Source organism: Theropithecus gelada, chromosome 6 (assembly GCF_003255815.1).
Source record: "Theropithecus gelada isolate Dixy chromosome 6, Tgel_1.0, whole genome shotgun sequence".
NCBI classification, from domain to species: Eukaryota; Metazoa; Chordata; class Mammalia; order Primates; family Cercopithecidae; genus Theropithecus; species Theropithecus gelada.
In genome coordinates this window covers 115,651,622-115,671,474 of record NC_037673.1, presented here as the reverse complement: position 1 = coordinate 115,671,474, position 19,853 = coordinate 115,651,622, and the positions used below count along the sequence as shown (strand labels likewise).

The following is a 19,853-nucleotide window of genomic DNA, read 5'->3' as shown; positions in this document are numbered from 1 at the left end:
GATTTGGGTGGGACACAGAGCCAAACCATATCACATACCAAACATGCTGTGGCCTCGGGATCTCCGAACTAGCTGTCCCTTTTCCCAAATCACTCTCCCTTTAAAAAATACCTACATATCTAGTTCCCACATCTTCAGATCTTTACTCAAATGGTACTTTATCTGTGAAATTTTCCCTGACCAGCAACTTCCCTGGCAATCCCTAATTCTTCTGCAACACTGTTTCTCTCCATAGTATTTTTTAATTAATATATTTTTATCTGTTTTCTTCGTATCTCCCTTCACCAGAATATAAGCTCTACAATACAAATTTTTACCTGTTTTCTTCACATCTAAATTCCCATTACTTAAAAATGCCTGATAAATAGAAGACCCCCCCCAAATATATACATTTCTACTGTGACACTATATACATGTTTTGGAAAACCTTGTGTTCTGCAAAGTTATGCATTAAAATTAACTTACAGAAAAAAAACAGGATTGGAACAGATCACTGACATTTATGCAACTTTGTAAGCCAAGCATTAACAAATACATTAATTGGCAGTCAGGGAGATGGCTTGAATCTCCTAAATAGAAAGCTTGGTACAGCTGAAGGCTACCTCTGGAGATACCAAAAGAAAAACTGTCAAAACCAGAAAAGTGGAAATGCTTGCTTGTTGGATGTTCCAAGACAATGCAGTTAGAAGGTTGTTATTAGGTGGGTATGAGAACAAATGTGGCCTGTCATAAGGCAAAAGCCTTGCAACAATACTGAAAGAACTCTTGTCTGAATCGTAACCAAGCTAAGGGCTCTTTCTTTTCATGCTTAAGATAAAAATTCTATTCCTGTTGTTCCAGCTCCTCTGGCCTATAAAATAATTGCAGATGGACCGATATAACTTCTACATTATACTGTCAGTAGTCTTCATTTATCTACGAGCAAAGAAGTGTTACAGAAACATATTTTAGGAGACCAGACTCTACTTTCTTTCAAAGAGTGAAAGAAATGGTTTCCTTTTAAAGGAGCTTAGAATCATTGTAAGAGTACAATACAAATGTGAAAAAATAAAACAAAGATACAAATGCTTATTACAAATTATAGGTCACAATTCTAGAACATACCCCAAAAATATAAAATATCTAAAAACATAACATTATATACTTAAGCTGTTTTAAAAGACATTACTTACAGAAATTTCAGGGTTAGAAAGCTCAGATAAAAGTTTCTTAGCATCAATAACTGCTTCATATAATCTCAGATATTGTCCATCACTGGCTACAAAGCATGCACTAGGAGAGTTGCAGTATGCACCTAGAAAGTATTTACAAATATTAAAATTTCACCCTTTAATGATAATGTCAGCAAATCTAAATTACTGAAATAAAAACCAGAATACTTACCCAGACAATAACTGGGTATAAGAGTGGGCAGCCATGCCACATTGGAAAAGGCAGAAACATGAAGAGAATTAATCCGGGCAAGCTCTGAAACTCCTCCAGAAAAAGACAATGGCCCAACTGGGTCAACCCTCCAAAGAATAAGCTCACTGTAAACTGCATTGGGATCCTGAAACGCCACATCAACAGTGCTTTTATTTTGTTGTGTCCAAGAGCATTCTTCAATATTTAGAGCATCAAAAGGTTGCTTTGGGTTATCAACATCTGGTGTCCTTAATGCATTATGGTGTGATGTTGTCAGCAATAATGGTAATACTGAGTGGCAAGCTAAATCATTAAGATGAAAACGATGACCACAATATCTAGATTTGTGGGAAATACTGAGAACAGTAGAAAAAGCAGATTCCTCAGCAAAACTGACCAGCCACTGATTCAGAGAACCATCAGCGTGTTTTGAAATCATCATAACATTAGGAGTAAAAATACTTAATTTTAAACTATTAGATGATTTATTGTGACCGGAAGAAATAAGCATTGATGTGGAACGGGTGAGGCCAGAAGGTTTTTGTTTCCCTTGCTGAATAGCCAAGTCAACATTCTTGGTACAGGCATACATCATTATGCTTTTACAGAGAGAGTTTGCGTCACCTGTGGGGAAAGCTACTGGAATTCTGGAAACAAAGGACACCTAGAATTAAGAAAGCAAGTGTTAGAACATATAAAATTATATAAAGAGGTATCAGAAAACAGTACCCACATAAACAAGAAAGTAGCTCTCCAGAAATAATAGTAGTACCTGTACTTGACGAAACATACCAGGCTGGTATTCATCCAGCCAATCCACATGCCAAACTAGCAAAGAACCATCCATGGGATGAATACTAAATAGCATATCTGCATTTTTACTCCATTCAGACAGAAGTACTTCAATCTGATGATCAATGGCAGCTGATGATAATGACGTAAAACTTGAGTTTGGTACCATCTTATCACAGCCTAATTCCTTCTTTTCAGGATTTATTTTCAGATCATCAACACCATCATCCGTTTCTATAAGCAAAAGAGTTCATAAACCAAGTAAATACAATCAGGCTTTTACTGTAAATTAAGAATTACCGAGCTTCTGGATAGCTGAACACATGGAGGTCTCATGCCTAAGGAAAGCATGGAAGCTCCATACCCCTTCCACCATACCTTACCCTACACATCTCTGTATCTGTATCCTTTGCAATATCCTTTATAATAAACTAGTAAAGGCAATGCTTAATGATAATGCTCCAGAGCATGCTTTGAAATCTAGTTTCTTATCTACTTTTGCCCTTGCACAGACAAAAGGAGAAAACTCGGGACTTTCAAAAAATAAAAGTATCATTTGTTACTATAACACCTACCAAGTAGTTCAATTTAATCGCTTACCTTTGGTGGTGAGTTTCATAGCCAGCAGCAATGCCAATATAGGACTAATTGTCAACCCAGAAAAGGAACTTGCTCCATTATTTGAACAACTGAGACAAGTTGTAGAAGTTTCTTTTTTTGTGAGACTCAGTCTTACTCTCACCCAGGTTGGAACACAGTGGCGTGATCTCGGCTCACTGCAACCTCTGCTACCCGGGTCTAAGCAATTCTGCCTCAACCTCCCAAGTAGCTGGGATTACAGGTGCCTGCCACCGTGCCCGGCTAATTCTTGTACTTTTTAGTAGAGATGGGGTTTCACCATCTTAGTCAAGCTGGTCTTGAACTCCTGACCTCATGATCCACCTGCCTCGGCCTCCCAAAGTACTGGGATTACAGGCATGAGCAACCATGCCTGGCCAAGTTATGGAAGTTTCTTAATCTGACAGTGGTATATGTACTTTATCTTCATTATAACAACACAAAATCAATCCAGCAATCTATAGACAACAATACTACTTTTATTAACCATGTGCTCAAGAAGGGGCCTCTTTTGCCACCTTATAATAATAAAGAGCCTATAGATATAATTTATAGCCAGATCAACTGTTATATATTCTGGTGTAGAGCCTTTTCTTATTTAGTGAGATCTGGGGATATCACCAGAATGGTTCAATCTATCACAGCCCCCAAAGAGTTAGTTCAGTCATCAAATATGAATGAGATTTTATTCAGTGGATCAACATCAAACTGGTACTTTGATCCACTTGAGCCATTAAGTACTGTACAATATGCCCAGATCCGCATAATGAAGAAGACTCTTTTTATTTTGAAGAAGTATATATTTTTCTTCAGATTATGTTTTATTTCTTTGCCTTGAGTGTGAGGAACATAAAATGCCTTAGTAAAAGTAATACAACTAGTACAAACACACACACAAATATCTTTATAAATGGATTCAAGATGAAAAACATAACAGTTTTCATATTAATAAGAAATGGGCTCTGCATTAAAAGTAACTTTGCTCCAGAATATAAGGTCACTGGAGTTCACTGAGTAATCAGTAGCCATACAGGACTCAGTCAGTGGATTATGGATTACTGATAGAAGACGTAGTATCAACTGGAAAATAAGTAAACTGGCTTCTCAATCCAGATGTTCTATATTTAACCACTCAGCTAACGTTTAGTAACACACACTACTTTTCCGGACCTCAGTTTTGCTCACGCTAAAAAGAGGGAATTGGAATTGGAACTATAATTGGGACTGAGTTGTTTTTTTTTTTTTTTTTTTTTAAGGCAGAGTCTCGCTCTGTTGCCCAGGCTGGAGTGCAGTGGCGCGACCTTGGCTCACTGCAAGCTCTGCCTCCCAGGTTCACGCCATTCTCCTGCCTCAGCCTACCAATTAGCTGGGACTACAGGCGCCCAACACCACACCCGGCTAATTTTTTTGTATTTTTAGTAGAGACGGGGTTTCACCATGTTAGCCAGGATGGTCTCGATCTTCTGACCTCATGATCCACCCGCCTTGGCCTCCCAAAGTGCTGGGATTACAGGCTTGAACCACCGCGCCCAGCCGGGACTGAGTTTTTAAAATACATTATTTGAGTGTAATCTGTACTTTCTACAAAGTACCAGGTTTATCCAAATCTCAGTATGCTACACTAGTTATCCTCTAGGTGTACGGACTCGTAACTGGTATGGCATCTTAAAGAAACCATTTCAAGGGAATGCATTTATGGTGCCAATTTCCAGGTTTCCTTCAACACCTCAGTAATAAAAAATAAACTGTATATCAACTTATCAACACAGGTAAATATGTATAGTCTTTCCTCTTTCAAAAATCCCAGTCCCCTCACCCTCCCCCAATTCCTGGTTAGCAATATAGAGCCTTTCTCTGAAAAGACATATTTTTTTAAAGTTTTGACTGTTTACCAGATTTAAAAAGTAAGTCAAGATATACAAATCAATTAGAAAAAAAAACTCAGCAGGAAATTAGATAAAGGGTATTAAAAGGCAAGTCACAGAAGAGCTAAAATATAATAAAAGATATTCTGCTTAATTTGCATCAAGAAAATGCAAAGTAAAACAAGTTGTCCATTGTCCCGTTATCAACTGGCAAAAAAAAAAAGTAATATAATGAAAACATCCAGTGTTGATAAGGATGTAAAGCATATATTTAGATACACTAAGAGGAAGTAAAAACTAGTAAAACATTCCTGGAGGGCAATTTGTCAGAAGTTATTGATATTTAAAATTGGTACACTCCCTGGAAATTCTACACCTAGAAATCAAGGTTATAGAAAAACTCACACAAAAATTAAAAAGACAAGTCGTTGTACCTAGAATAATGAAAAACAATTTAAATCAATTTAAATGTCTATCAATAGAAGACCTATTAGACATTTTCCTTAGACATGGAATACTCAGCAACCATTAAATACAATGAAATGAAAAACTGCCCATTACTGACTGAATTAAAACAAAGTGCAGGCCGAGCGTGGTGTTTCACGCCTGTAATCCCAGCACTTTGGGAGGCCCTGGTGGGTGGATCACGTGAGGTCAGGAGTTTGAGACCAGCCTGGCCAACATGGTGAAATCCTGTCTCTACTAAAAATACAAAAATTAGCCGGGTGTGGTGGCGGGTGCCTGTAATCCCAGCTAATCAGGAGGCTGAGGCAGGAGAATTGTTTGAACCCAGGAGGTGGAGGCTGCAGTAAGCCAAGATTGCGCCACTGCACTCCAGCCTGGGTGACAGAGCAAGATTCCATCTCGAAAAAACAAACAAACAAAAAAAAACAAAGTACAGAACATTATTTCTGTATAAAAATGAGCACCCACAGTACAACTTTTAAGAGTCTGTATTTAGATGTTTGTATGAGCATAAGAAAAGAATCAAACTGGAAGGATACTTATCAAACTTAATAATGTGGAAACTTTGTGTATACTTGTTCGATTTTTCTTCCCTAATGATCACGAACAATCTTGACATTAAAAGAAAACTTTAAAAAAAACCAAAACACATGGCTAGCTGCCCACCACAGTTTCTTACTTCCCATTTCTCAGTATATAAAGCCTATACAGTCAGGAACTACACGGGCCCTGTGACTAGTTCTTGTCAGCTGAATGACAGTGTAAGTGATATGTGTCAATCAAGGTGGCTGAGAAAACAGCTATGCTTTCTTTCTCTCTACCTCTCTCTCTATACCAACTGAAGGCCAAAGGCAGAGAAATTTAAGGTACTAGTTCCAATGCTTCTCAAACTTTAATGTACATACAAACCACCTGGAAATTTCATTAAACTGCAGATTCTGGTTTGGTGGGTCTGTGTGGACCTTGAGACATGCATTCTAACGAGCTCCTGGGTAACACCAATGCTGCCAGTCTACAGAGAGTCCTTTATAGAGGAAAGTCCTAAGGGCTAACAAAACCAGAAGAATGAGAAGCCCGAGTCCTTAAATAACCATGTGGAAGAAAGCCACCTGGAACAGAAATATCTACACTAGATTATTAAATGAGCTAGTCCATGTTTAGATCACGTCATTGCAATTTTGGAGTTTATTTCCTACAAGTAGCTAGTTTTACCCTAATACGAAAATGTCTGCTATTTTGAACAAAACTTTAAATTTTTCTTTCTTCTTAAAGTTTTACCTTCATCAGATTTTACATCTGCCTGATTAGAATCTTCTACACTGGCCTCAGAAGATGGTTGTTCAAAACTTTTTCTAAGTTGCTGTAAAAAAACTTCCATGGACAAAGTAAAATGCAGTTCTTTATTGTTTAGCCAGTGTACAACAAAAGGTCCAGTCTTCTCTTCATTTTCATTTAGACTCAGAGATGTAATAGATGGAAGAAGTGGAATGTCTGTAAGAGAAAAAAAGATTGTAAAATTAAAATTTTTACCTTCTAGCATATGAAATATCCATGGTTTCATATTTTTATTACTATTACATTTATATTTTGTTTGCCTGAAAGTCTTTCTCTTTCACTTTGTAATTTTATTTTGAGTTTTTTTTTTTGAGACAGAGTCTCGCTCTGTTGTCAGGCTGGAGTGCACTGGCGTGATTTTGGCTCACTGCAAATTCCCTGGTTCAGGCCATTCTCCTGCCTCAGCTTCCTGAGTAGCTGGGATTACAGGCATGTGCCACCACGCCCAGCTAATTTTTGTATTTTTAGTAGAGACAGGGTTTCACCATGTTGACCAGGATGGTCTTGATCTCCTGACCTCGTGATCCACCTGCCTCAGCCTCTCAAAGTGCTAGGATTACAAGCGTGAGCCACTGTGCCCGGCCTATTTTGAGATTTTTTAAAGACTATTTTTTAGAGTAGTTTTAAGTTCATAGCAAAATTCAAAGGTACAGTCATATTCCCCATCCTACATATGCACAGCCTCCCACATTATCAACATCCACTACTACATTTATTACAATTGATGAATCCACACTGACACATCACTATCACCCAAAGTCTATAGTTTACCTTAGGGTTCATTCTTGGTGGTGTACATTCTACAGGTCTGAATAAATTTATAATATTTATCTTTAAATCTCTGGAATACATTTTATTTAACCTCTAAATAAGATTTCCAGCTGGGGCTAGTCATGGAGTGGGGAGGAGATGCCAGTCAGCAAGAGATCCGCTGCTGAGGAGAGAAGCATCAACAGCAGCATCGTAGCTCAACAGAAGAACCCTGAAGTCTATGTGGGATTTTTCCGATCTCCCAAATCAAATATCCAGAAAATCAGTGAAAAGAGGGTTGGAATTCATACTTATGGTAGTTGGTAAATCTGGATTCAGAAACTTTACACTAATCGACTCATTATTCCTCACAGATTTGTATTCTCCAGAGTATCCAGATCCTTCTCACAGAATTAAAAAGATTGTGCAGGTGGAACTACACAAAGTTTTAATCAAAGAAGGTGGTGTTCAGTTGCTGCTCACAAGAGTTGATATCCTAGGATTTAGAGTTGCAATGGGTAATAGTAATTGTTGGTTACTGACTACACTGACAGGAAATTGAGGACCACCTAAATGGAGAATCATGATAAAACAGATGTCAGATGCCTGATAACAGGGTACAGTGTTGTTTATACTTCATTCCTCCTTCAGGACATGGACTTAAACCATTGGATACTAAGTTTATGAAGTTTTTGCTTGAAAAAGTGAGTATCATCCCACTTATTGCCAAAGCAGACATGCTGATACCAGAGAAACGTCAATAGTTTAAAAACAGATAATGAAAGAAATCCACGAACATAAAATTAAATATATGAATTTCCAAAAACATAAGATGAAGAAAATAAACTTGTTAAAAAGATAAAGGACTGGCTGGGTGCAGCGCCTCATGTCTGTAATCCCAGCACTCTGGGAGGCCGGAGCAGGCAGATCACTTGAGGCCAGGGGTTCGAGATCAGCCTGGTCAACATGACGAAACCCCATCTCTACTAAAAATACAAAAATTAGCTGGGCATGGTGGCATGTGCCTGTAATCGTAGCTACCTGGGAGGCTGAGTCACAAGAATCACTTGAAGCCAGAGTGAGACTCTGTCTCCAAAAAAAAAAAAAAAAGGGAAAAAGGACTGTGTACCTCTTGCTGTGGTAGGCAGTAATACTACTATTGAAGTTAATGGCAAGAGAGTCAGAGGAAAGCAGTATCCTAGGGGTGTTGCTGATGTTGAATATGGTGAACACTGTAATTTTACAATTCAAAGGAGTATGTTGATAGGAACACACATACAAGACTTGAAAGATGTTCCTGATAATGCCCACTACGAAAACTACAGAAGCAAAAAATTGGCAGCTGACTTACAATGGAGTTGGTAACAACAAGAATAAAGGGCAGCTTACTAAGAGCCCTCTGGCACAAACGGAAGAGGAAAGAAGAGAGCATGTAGCTAAAATGAAGAAGATGGAGACAGAGATGGAGAAGGTGTTCAAGAGAAGGTCAAAAAAAAAGTTCAAAAACTGAAGGACCATGAAACTGAGCTCCAACGGCGCCAAGAGCAAAAAGGAATTTAAGCACAGGGCAAATAATTAGAGGAAAAACGGTATCCGTTTGAGAATGAGAAAGCAAACTGAGAAGCTCAACTCAACAACATATTTTAGAACAGAACTCTTCAAGATCCCTGAAAAAGAACAATAGAAAGTGAAGATCTTTTAAATTCTCTACTGACCACCAGTTATGCATTAGTTGTCAATGCCAGCTTGGACATCAGTGTTAGATGAATCTGTCTAATCAATCTTCACCAGTTTTGTCTATAATGATGGATTTAACAGCCTGACAAAAATTTTTTTTGTTATTGTTCTTGATGGAGGTTATGATGCCTTGAATTGTCCATGGTGTTGTGCACTTAGAAATAACAGCTCTAAGTACATTTCCTACATTTTCCTTTTTGTCTTTCATTGAACAGATATCCTCAATTTAATGCAAAAGAACATTTTGTTGTTATACATTCATGTCCTGGTGGTATGACTGTTGACAGGCTATTCCAAAATAAAAGGATACTGCAAGATTTTCAATGAGGATAAATTGCCATAATATGACGCAAACTGCTTTTTCGATAATTATAATACAAAGGTTCCATTCAATGAAGCATATACAATAATGTAATAAATACATATATTTATATTTTATTTTATTTTTGAGACATAGTTTCACTGTTGCTGTCTAGGCTGGAGTGCAACGGCGCAATCTCAGCTTACTGCAACTTCCGCCTCCCACGTTCAAGTGATTCTCCTGCTTTAGCCTCCCAAGTAGCTGGGATTACAGGCATGCACCACCAAACCTGGCTAATTTTATATTTTTAGTAGAGACGGGGTTTCACCATGTTGGCCAGGCTAGTCTTGAACTCCTGACTTCACCACTGCCTCGGCCTCCCAAAGTGCTGGGATTATAGGCATGAGCCACTGCACCCAGCCAATAACATAATTTAGTCTAACACAGTTGATCCTTCCATTGTTTAAAAATACACATGAAAAAAGAAAAAAACCTATATGCTTACAATGCATCTAGAGCTTTTTTATAGTAACCTTTGTTTTGGATTTTTAAAATATACATTGGCCGGATGCAGTGGTTCATGCCTGTAATCCCAGCACTTTGGGAGGCCGACGCGTGTGGATCACGAGGTCAGGAGATCGAGACCATCCTGGCTAACACGGTGAAACCCTGCCTCTATTAAAAATACAAAAAATTAGCCGGGAGTGGTGGTAGGCACCTGTAGTCCCAGCTACTCAGGAGGCTGAGGCAGGAGAATGGCATGAACCCGGCAGGCAGAGTTTGCCGTGAGCCGAGATGGCACCACTGTACTTCAGCCTGGGTGACAGAGTGAGACTCTGTCTCAAAAAACAATAATAAATAAATAAATATGTATATAATCCTCATTTAGTGCCCTCCTTAGCTAGAATCTCATTACTAATTCATTTTTTTACAACATTTAATTTAGATATTTCCCATATATTGGCCCTGCTAAAATAGAATATAGCATCTTTCTTATGGTAGTAACCAACAAGGAAACTTTCCTTTAACTCCCTTTTTATACTCTCGGTAAGTAGCAGGGGGAAAAATGCATTCATAGATAATTTGTAGTAACCAACAAGGAAACTTTCCTTTAACTCCCTTTTTATACTCTCGGTAAGTAGCAGGGGGAAAAATGCATTCATAGATAATTTCTAGGCAAAACTGTAAAGCTAACGAACCAATCTTTTTCTATTTATGCTGTCTCTCTATTTCACTAGAAGAGAAAAAAAGTCTTTTTACCCTCGAAGAGAAAAAAGTCACCATTCTGCATTTAGTTATATTCATATATTGCATTTCTGTATTTTTGTTTCTACTGTCAAAAATCCACATAACAATGTGATGTAAAAGAAAAGATTTCCAACATAATGTTTGCCACTATTATTAGTAGTAACAGATTTAAATGGTAAATTTAATGTATCTATTGTAAAGGAAATTAAATTACATATTTTAGGTCATATAGCATAATTCATTTAACCATAAATGTTTTAAAACTTTAAAATATTCACATGACGTCTATAATTTGTAGCTCTGTTAATAGAAATATCTTAATTTATAACGAATTTTGATAACAAGCAAATTTTAAACTGATCCACACACACAAAAAAAGTTGGCTGGGCGCAGTGGTTCACGCCTGTAATACCAGCACCTTGGGAGGCCGAGGCGTGCGGATCACAAGGTCACGAGTTCGAGACCAGTCCGGCCAACATGTTGAAACATCAACTCTACTAAAAATACAAAAATTAGCCAGGAGTGGTGGCGCCTGCTTGTAATTCCAGCTACTCAGGAGGCTGAGGCAGAAGAATCGGTTGAACCCGGGAGACAGATGTTGCAGCAAGCCTTGATTATACCACTGCACTCCAGTTTGGCGACAGAGCAAGACTCTGTCTCAAAAAAAAAAAAAAAGTCATCACCATAATGTCAAAGGAACTAGTAACGTATGTATCTTAATATCAACAACAATTAGTTTTTACTTAATAGACTGACCTATCAACCTCTTTAATGAGCTATTTCTAAGACAGACTGCTTATATGTTAGCATCAAGACTGAAGTTGAGGTTCCCTTCTCATGTTCAAGGAAAGCATTCAAGACAGTCACCTCAGCTAAAAAAGCATTTGTTCCTTGGTATTACTTTCTTTTTTTTTTTGAGATGGAGTCTCGCTCTGTCACCCAGGCTGGAGTGTAGTGGTGTAATTTCAGCTCACTACAACCTCTGCCTCCCAGGTTCAAGCAATTTTCCTGCCCCAGCCTCCCAAGTAGCTGGGACTACAGGTGCCTGCCACCACACCCAGCTAATTTTTTTTTTTTTTTTTTTTTTTGTATTTTTGGTAGAGAAAGGGTTTTACCATGTTGGGCAGGCTGGTCTTGAACTCCTGGCCTCAGGTGATCCGCCCACCTCAGCCTCCCAAAATGTTGGGATTACAGGGATGAGCGACCGTGCCCAGCTCCTTGGTGTTACTTTTGATATGAATGTAAAAATGAGTATACTGAAGTACAAATCCAGTGAGTTGTTGCAAATAATCCCTAATTAGTGGAAGTAAGCAAAAATTTAAGTATCACATTAAATCAAACCCGGATCATGCTGGTGTCTGCTAAACTGTAAAGGCTAGAATGAACTCAAGGAGTATAAACAATTTTCTCCAAATCTATTTTTTAAAAGAAAGGTAAAGAAAGGCCAGGCACGGTGGCTCCTGCCTGTAATCCCAGCACTTTGGGAGGCCGAGGCAGGCAGATCACAAGGTCAGGAGTTTGAGACCAGCTTGGTGAACATGGTGAAACCCCGTCTCTACCAAAAATATAAAAAATTAGCTGAGCATGGTGGTGGGCACCTATAATCTCAGCTACTCAGGAGGCTGAGGCAGGAGAATTGCTTGACGAGGAGGCAGAGGATGCTGTGAGCCAAGATCATGCCATTGCACTCTAGCTTGGGCAACCGAGCAAGAGTTCGTCTCAAAAAAAAAAAAAAAAAGAATATTTCATAACAAACAAAAACTCATCAATAGTTGTTAGTGGTTATCTTCTAGAGAGAGGGACAAAGGTGGAGTAGAGGTGAAAAGTAGGCTTTTACTTTTCACTTTTTGTACAAATAACATCTTATGCAAATATTGCCTTTAATATTTTTCTCAAGTAATATTCCAGGCTCCAATTATGACAAACTAGTTTTTAGAATCATAAAAATTATTTACTCGAGGCGGACAGAATGCTTGAGGCCTGGAGTTCAATATCAGCCTGGTCAGCATGGTGAAAACCCGTCTCTATTAAGAATGCCAAAATTAGCTGGGTATGGTAGCACGTTCCTGTAACCCCAGTTTCTTAGGAGGCTGGGGCATGAGAATCGCTTGACCCCAAGAGGCGGAGGCTGCAGTGAGCCAAGATCACACCACTGCATTCCAGCCTGGGCAACGGAGCAAGACTCTGTCCAAAAAAAAAAAAGTTACTAAAATAGTAAGTCCTGGCTAAGTACAGTGGCTCATGCCTATAATCTCAACACTTCAGGAGGCCAAGGCAGGTGGAACTCTTGAGCCCAGGAGTTCGAGACCAGCCTGGACAACATGGTGAAACTGAGTTTCTACTAAAAATACAAAAAATTAGCTGGACATGGTGGTATGCACCTATAGTCCCAGCTACTTGGGAGGCTGAGATGCAAGAATCACCTGGGCCTGGGAAGTCGAGGTTGCAGTGAACCATGTTCATGCCACTATACTCCAACCTGGGTAACAGGAGGGATTCCCTATCTCAAAAATAGTAAGTACTTAAATCTTCAAATTCATAGGTAGACCCAGATATTCTAGATCTCTTAGTCTAATAGTACATATTTGACTACAGAGATAAGTTTCTTAATTCTCCCAGTAATAACTTTTACATATTTCTGCCCTCTTTATGGAATGGATCCAAAGATCAAGTACCAAACACAAAGATTTTAACAACTATACGATAATTATAAAATACTACTTTTAGAGGTTGGACATGGTGGCTCATGCTGGTAATCCCAGCATTTTGGGAGGCAAAGGCAAGAAGACTGCTTGAGGCCAGGAGTTTGAGACCAGCCTGGGCAACACAGCGACAAAAAATAAAAAGTAAAAAAATACAATACTACATCCGTAGTACTAACCTTTATTAAGTAACAGTTCAAATACTATCTTTTGAATAAACTAATAATGAACTTCAATGCCTTATCAAGATCCTAACTCACAAGTCAAATCATGGTCTTAAAGGGCAAACAAACAGAAATCAGTGAGCTTGCTACGATGAAAAGTGGGCTAAGAAAGTCACCTCCAATATTTTACTTATTTGAAAACTAAAAGTATAACTTACTTGTCATAAAATCAAACTATTCAATTTCAGAAACATGTTTTGAACAATGTTTCATTACCTGTGGCTGGATTGATGCTGGCTGCAATATGAAAGTGGCAAAGTGCATTGGCATGCAGTGGAGTGTTCCTGTGCACATGATGAGGATCCTGCTGATGTGGCAGATATCCAGTATGTGCCACAAGTGCAAGTGATCTCCTCCGACCTCTTCGAAAATGTCTCAGATTTACCTGTGTGAATAGAAACAAAACTAATGCCTATATTGTCAAAAGTCGTACATGTGTAGGTTACATAATGATTTTCAGAAGTTACATATATCCTAGTTCAGAACATTTTATATGTTTTATATGTAAAAACGTCTTTTAACATTTTATATGTAAAAACATCTTTCAATATTTTGGTATAGCAAATTTGAACCTGAAGAATAAAGTTATGACTTAAAGTACCTGGATGTTCTCTTAATCCTCACACAATATTTTGCAATTTTTATTAGGCTTATTTTCTTAGAATGTAGTTCCTAAAATCAAATGTTAAAAATTTTTTTTTCCAATACTATTGTTTGTGAATGACGTCTCTACACACACTGTCCTCTTTTGTCTATAGCTAACTCCTTATGACCACATAGTATTAAACAATATTACCATTGCACATGGGACATTTCATAATTTACAAAGCATTTTCATAGAGATCATCCCATTTGATGCCACGAGGCAGGCAGTGTAAATACTGTTATTCTCATCTTTCATATGATAAAATAGTCTATATAGAACCCAAGATCATCTAGCTAAGAAGAGACAGGGCAAAAGGTAGAACAAGTCTTCAGATTCCTGGTCAATAACTTCTTTCAGCTATTACTACATGTAACCATTCTATTCGTTGTTGAATCAATATAGAATTTATTATATTCTGAGCCATGAGAATACTATTCAAATTAGAAAAATAGTTGCTGCATAATCATACAAAGCATTCAAAGATAAATTGTTTTAAAATAACTTCTATTTTCAGGGTCGGGCGTGGTGGCTCATGCCTGTGATCCCAGCACTTCGGGAGGCCAAGGCAGGCAGATCACTAGAGGCCAGGAGTTCAAGATCAGCCTGCGTGGGAGGATTACTTGAGCCAACATGGCAAAACCCCATCTCTACTTTAAATACAAAAATTAGCCAGGCGTGGTGGCACGCACCTGTAATCCCAGCTACTTGGGAGGCTAAGGATGGTGAATTGCTTGAATGCGGGAGGCAGAGATTGCAGTGAGCTGATACCACACCACTACATTCCATCCTGTGTGACAGAGAGAGACTCTGTCTCAAAAAACAACAAGCAGCCCTCCCCCAAAAAAAACAAATCCACAAAACATAAAATCACCTCCTGTTTTCAATATTAAGAAAATAATAGGCCGAGCGCCATGGTTTATGCCTGTAATCCCAGCCCTTTGGGAAGCCGAGGCAGGTAGATCACTTGAGGTCAAGAGTTCGAGACCAGCCCTGGCCAACATGGTGAAGCCCTCTCCCTACTAAAAAATACAAAAATTAGCTGGGCATGCACATGGTGATGTGCACCTGTAATTCCAGCTACTCAGGAGGCTAAGACCAGGAATACAGTTAGCCAAGATCATGCCACTGCATTCCAACCTGACTGACAGAGTGAGAATCTGCCTCAAAAAAAAAAAAAAAAAAGAATCTATATTACTATTCTATTGTTTCTCAGCCTTTAGGCTATGATCAAATGTATTACTATTCTACCTTTAGCATGTCCAAAAACCAAAAATTGACTTTCACTTTCAATATTAATTTGTAAAGACCCCAAGTTCTGGGGGGTGGGGTGGGGTTTCTAAAGATAAAATGGTAGAAAAACAGAATAGGATAAACTACTCAAGCTCTATGAAAGGAAAAATAAGTTATTTTTAGAGTTAAATCTTTGCATTCTCAGATTTTACTTTACGTTATTTCAGCTAAGTCAAATGTAATCAACCTTTTATCATCATCATCAGTAAACCTAAGATTAACTTCATAATTACAGGTAGTTTTGTGTTTCAGACAAAATCTAGATAAAAAGATATTTTTGAACCAAATAGAACTGAAAATTTTCTAAGAATGATTTTCCTAGGATACAGATTTTTTATAACATTACTTTGTTACCAAAATGGCAATGTACCAAAGGTTTTAAAACTTGTAGTAAGTAATGTAACAAAAACACTCACTTCTAAAGCATTTTGAACTCGTTCTTTACTGGAAGCATTTCTCTTGAAGTTATTTGTTAAATTAATTGATCCAGTCCAATGGCTGTAGTCACCTCCGTATAGCAAACAATCATTTGGTAAAAATGTCTCTACCCAAAGACGACACACATTATCTTTGCAGCAAGTCAACAGTACATTACATACAGAAGCCCTAAGGAATGAAAAGATTTTAGAAGCAAAAATACAAATACCACATAGTATCACAGACAATTCTACGATATTTCTGTAATTACTTAAATGTACCAACTAAGATGCTAATGAAGAAAATATCAATATGTATAGATTTCATCACAGCAAATGCTTGCCAATCTATGTCTTTTCTGCCTAGAATTCAGTAGTTCTTGTTTCAATAATCTTGCCAAAAGTTCTTTCTTTTTTTTAAGAGATGTGGTCTCACTATGTTGCCCAGGCTGCTCTCAAACTCCTGGGTTCAAGCAATCCTCCGGTTCAAGTAATCCTCCCGCCTCATCCTGGGATTTCAGGTGTGTGCCACCATCCCAGCTCTCAATAAGATTCTTTTTACATCTAAAAAAACAAAGACTGAGATTAAGCCACAATCTCTCAATTGACACACAAGAAACAACCACATCTTGTAATAAAATTTTCTGATTTGAGTGGATAGTTCTTTGAATTATATCATATGCTTCATTTCTACTTCCTATAAAGGCACCTGCACAGTCACAAAAACCGACAGTAACTACTGAGTACACTTATTCTCTCCTTGCCTAACAGATGCCCAAAGCAGTGAAATGCAAGAATTGAATATTCATGATAAAGTAAGTACTAAACACTTCCCCTCCTTAGTCATCCTTGACTTTCAGTTAATTTCCTTTTTGCCACCTCCTTAAAATAAAAGCAAAAATCAATTACATATATGTTAATAAGTCCCATAAGCATCAAGAACTCAAAGGCTGAAACCCTATCAACAAGGACTACCTTCCATCAGGGAATTCAGTAACTTTACAAGAGAGAAAGAAAAAGTCACAATATTTTGTAGTAGCAACTTGTTCCAGCATATATATCTGATTTTTAAAAATGGAACAATCAGCAGGTTTTATCAGTAACTCAGTGAGTTAAAGTAATGAGAAAAGAAATCAAAATACTGCCTAGTAGCCACTTTGTTAAACATACCTACCTGACTAAAAAAGAAGTTGCAGAAGAGAAGGGAGAACAGCATGATTTGTATTGGTTGCTCTCTCCTTCTCCTTCCCTCCTCCATTCTTGCATCTCTCTCCCTCTGGCTCCCTCTCCTCTGTCTACTTCCCTCTCTTCTTCTCTCTTTCTACCTCCTCTCTGGGCTTCCCTCTCCCACCATTCTTTGCTTTCACAGACTTTCCAGGCCACCCTCCCTTTCTACCTCTCTCCTTCTGTCCCCTACCTCTCCCTTCCTAGCATCTTTTTTTCTTTCCTTCCCCAACCCCTTGTTTCTCCTCCTTTCCCCATCCTCACACCCAACTCACTCCATTTTTTCTCATTCTCTTTTCTCTATCCCTGTCCTGGCTATAGCTACACTATAGCTCAAAACATCTAGTCAGCAAAATTCACAAAACAGTGAAAAGTTAGGAAAAAAATGCCACATGGTGTGGCCAAATTGAAAATGGCCATATGGTACAAAATGGGATTTCTGGCTGTGCACAGTGGCTCATGCTTGTAATTCCAGCACTTTGGGAGACTGAGGCAGGCAGATCATCTGAGCTCAGGAGTTCAAGACAAGCCTGGGCAACGTGGCAACACCCCATCTCTACAAAAAATCCAAAAAGAAAAAAATATATTAGCCCAGCATGGTGGCACACACCTGTAGTCCCTGCTATTTGAGAAGTTGAGGCGGGAGGATCACTTGAGCCCAGGAGGTGGAGGTTGCAGTGAGCCATGATTGGGGCACTGCACTCCAGTCTGGATGACAGAGCAAGACCCTGTCTCAATACAAAACAAAACAAAAACACAACAAAAAACAAACAAACAAACAAAAATAGGGAATTTCTACGTGTATTTAAGTAATAGGTCTCTATAACCTACTAAAATTCAGTACGATATTAACTCTTTCCAGAACTACAGACAAAAAAGAAGGGACTGGGGGTATGTATGTGTGTGTCACTGTGTGCTTGTGTGGTTAAACTTACACCCATTTGGTGGGAACTGAACAATGAGATCACTTGGACTCAGGAAGGGGAACATCACACACCGGGGCCTATCATGGGGAGGGGGGAGGGGGGAGGGATTGCACTGGGAGTTATACCTGATGTAAATGACGAGTTGATGGGTGCAGCAGACCAACATGGCACAAGTATACATATGTAACAAACCTGCACGTTATGCACATGTACCCTACAACTTAAAGTATAATAATAATAAATAAATTAAAAAAAAAAAAAAAAAACTTACACCCATTTCAAAGAAGAATAATGTAGGGTATTAACCTACTCTTTCTATTCCTCAGATATGGCGGGTGCAGTCAAATAAACATACAAGAACTAATGGTATATCCTCTTAATAAAGCTATTTTTTAAAAGAAGAAAACCAGGGAAGAGATACTAGTAGGTACAAGATGACAGAGTATTTATGTAAAAATATAAACAAACAATCTGGAGAAAAAAGATGACAGGATTAGACACAAAACAAAAAGAAAAAGAAAATACGTACAACTCTGTGACTTAAAGACATCTGATATGGAGTAAATTATCCCAGCTTAAACTCCTTTAATATGGCTCTTATCCTAAGCATCAAACATAGTTGACCCACAGCCAGAGATGTGCAGGCCAGAGACTATTTAATATTACTCCAATCTTCATAGGCTCAGAAGTCCTATTAACTACGAACTCTCAAAAGTGAGAGAAGCAATCAAAAGTAACAAAGATGATGTTCCTTAATACGTGGGGGAAAATGACCAATCCACTGACCTAGGCATATATTTGCTTGTTTTACGCCAGGAAAATCCATTTACGGCTCGAGGATGGGCCAGATACACAAAAGAAAAGTCAGTTTCTCCTTGGGATTGTTTTTCTGAACTTCTATCTGGAGAAGTAACAGCTGTCCGCCAGTTTTCTACATTATACCATACCTTCAAAAGACAGTCATCCTAAGGAAAAAAAGAAACCAGAAAAACATGCAGATCAGAATTAAAGATTAAATCAAATAGCAAAAGTAAGACTTTTCTCCAAACAGCAAAAGTAAGACTCTTCTCCCCAATGGCAAGAACTTGGGGATGGGAAGAGACGTTGGGCACAGAGGAATTAAGAACAAAATTCTGATTCTGGTACTTTTCTATTAGCATTCCCTAATTGTGCTTTAAAAACTGAAGTGCATGAATGTGTGTAATGTGTTCAAGAAAAACGCTTGCTGATTACTAGAGTATGGGGAATGGAGTCATTCAGGAAAGACTGAAAGATAAAACTAAGGATTTCTTTTCCAGTAAGCCAAATATTAAAAAAAAAATCAATACCACTAGAAGACTTATGAAGACTGCTAATTATTGGGAAAAAAAAACCAACCAAGTACTTTTTCATGAATTTTCATGTGACTTTTCAAAGAAAATGTTGATGATGAAAATAACAAGTTAATATATAAATACTACATAAAATACTCTATGTACAATCAAATTTATAGTCCTAATTTGGGAAATAAGGGAAAAGCAAAGGAGACTAGAATGTACCAGGTACTGCTTTTAAGCTATAACTGAGTTCCCACCTGTAAAGTCAATCAGAATAAACAGCTCCACTTCTCTCCTAAAAAACAAAAACCTTACTGTGGTTTTAGAGTATCTTACACTCTTAGTTTGCAGAAGGCTTTGAGCCATGAGAACAATAACTTGACTTATTAGCAGTTCATGAAATGTTCTATGAACCAATGAATAAAAATAACTTCAAAGCAATACATTGCTTTAAAATCAACAGGTAATAACAAAGTATGCACACTAAAGAAATGGTTACTAGTATCTTTCTAGAAAGCCTATGAAGTCTTATATATTAAAAACAGCCTAATATACATCAGCTAAAACGTAATGTAAGTTGAAGCTATGCTTTAT

At 38.0% G+C, this 19,853-nt stretch overlaps 1 protein-coding gene and 1 pseudogene across 5 annotated transcripts in view; one reads left to right on the top strand and one right to left on the bottom strand.

Annotated features, from left to right (window-relative positions):
• Window positions 1-19,853, bottom strand: part of DMXL1 (Dmx like 1) — a 175,984-nt gene that overhangs the window by 114,545 nt on the left and 41,586 nt on the right. For all 5 annotated transcript variants that reach the window (XM_025388442.1, XM_025388446.1, XM_025388447.1 and 2 more), the window contains 7 exons: window positions 18,730-18,908; window positions 15,794-15,983; window positions 13,658-13,826; window positions 6,423-6,635; window positions 2,177-2,430; window positions 1,384-2,068; window positions 1,173-1,294 (listed from right to left, as the gene is read on the bottom strand). In XM_025388442.1, the coding sequence (XP_025244227.1) occupies window positions 1,173-1,294; window positions 1,384-2,068; window positions 2,177-2,430; window positions 6,423-6,635; window positions 13,658-13,826; window positions 15,794-15,983; window positions 18,730-18,908 (1,812 nt within the window). The remainder of the gene's footprint in view (window positions 1-1,172; window positions 1,295-1,383; window positions 2,069-2,176; window positions 2,431-6,422; window positions 6,636-13,657; window positions 13,827-15,793; window positions 15,984-18,729; window positions 18,909-19,853) is intronic.
• Window positions 7,389-8,920, top strand: LOC112626397 (annotated as a pseudogene).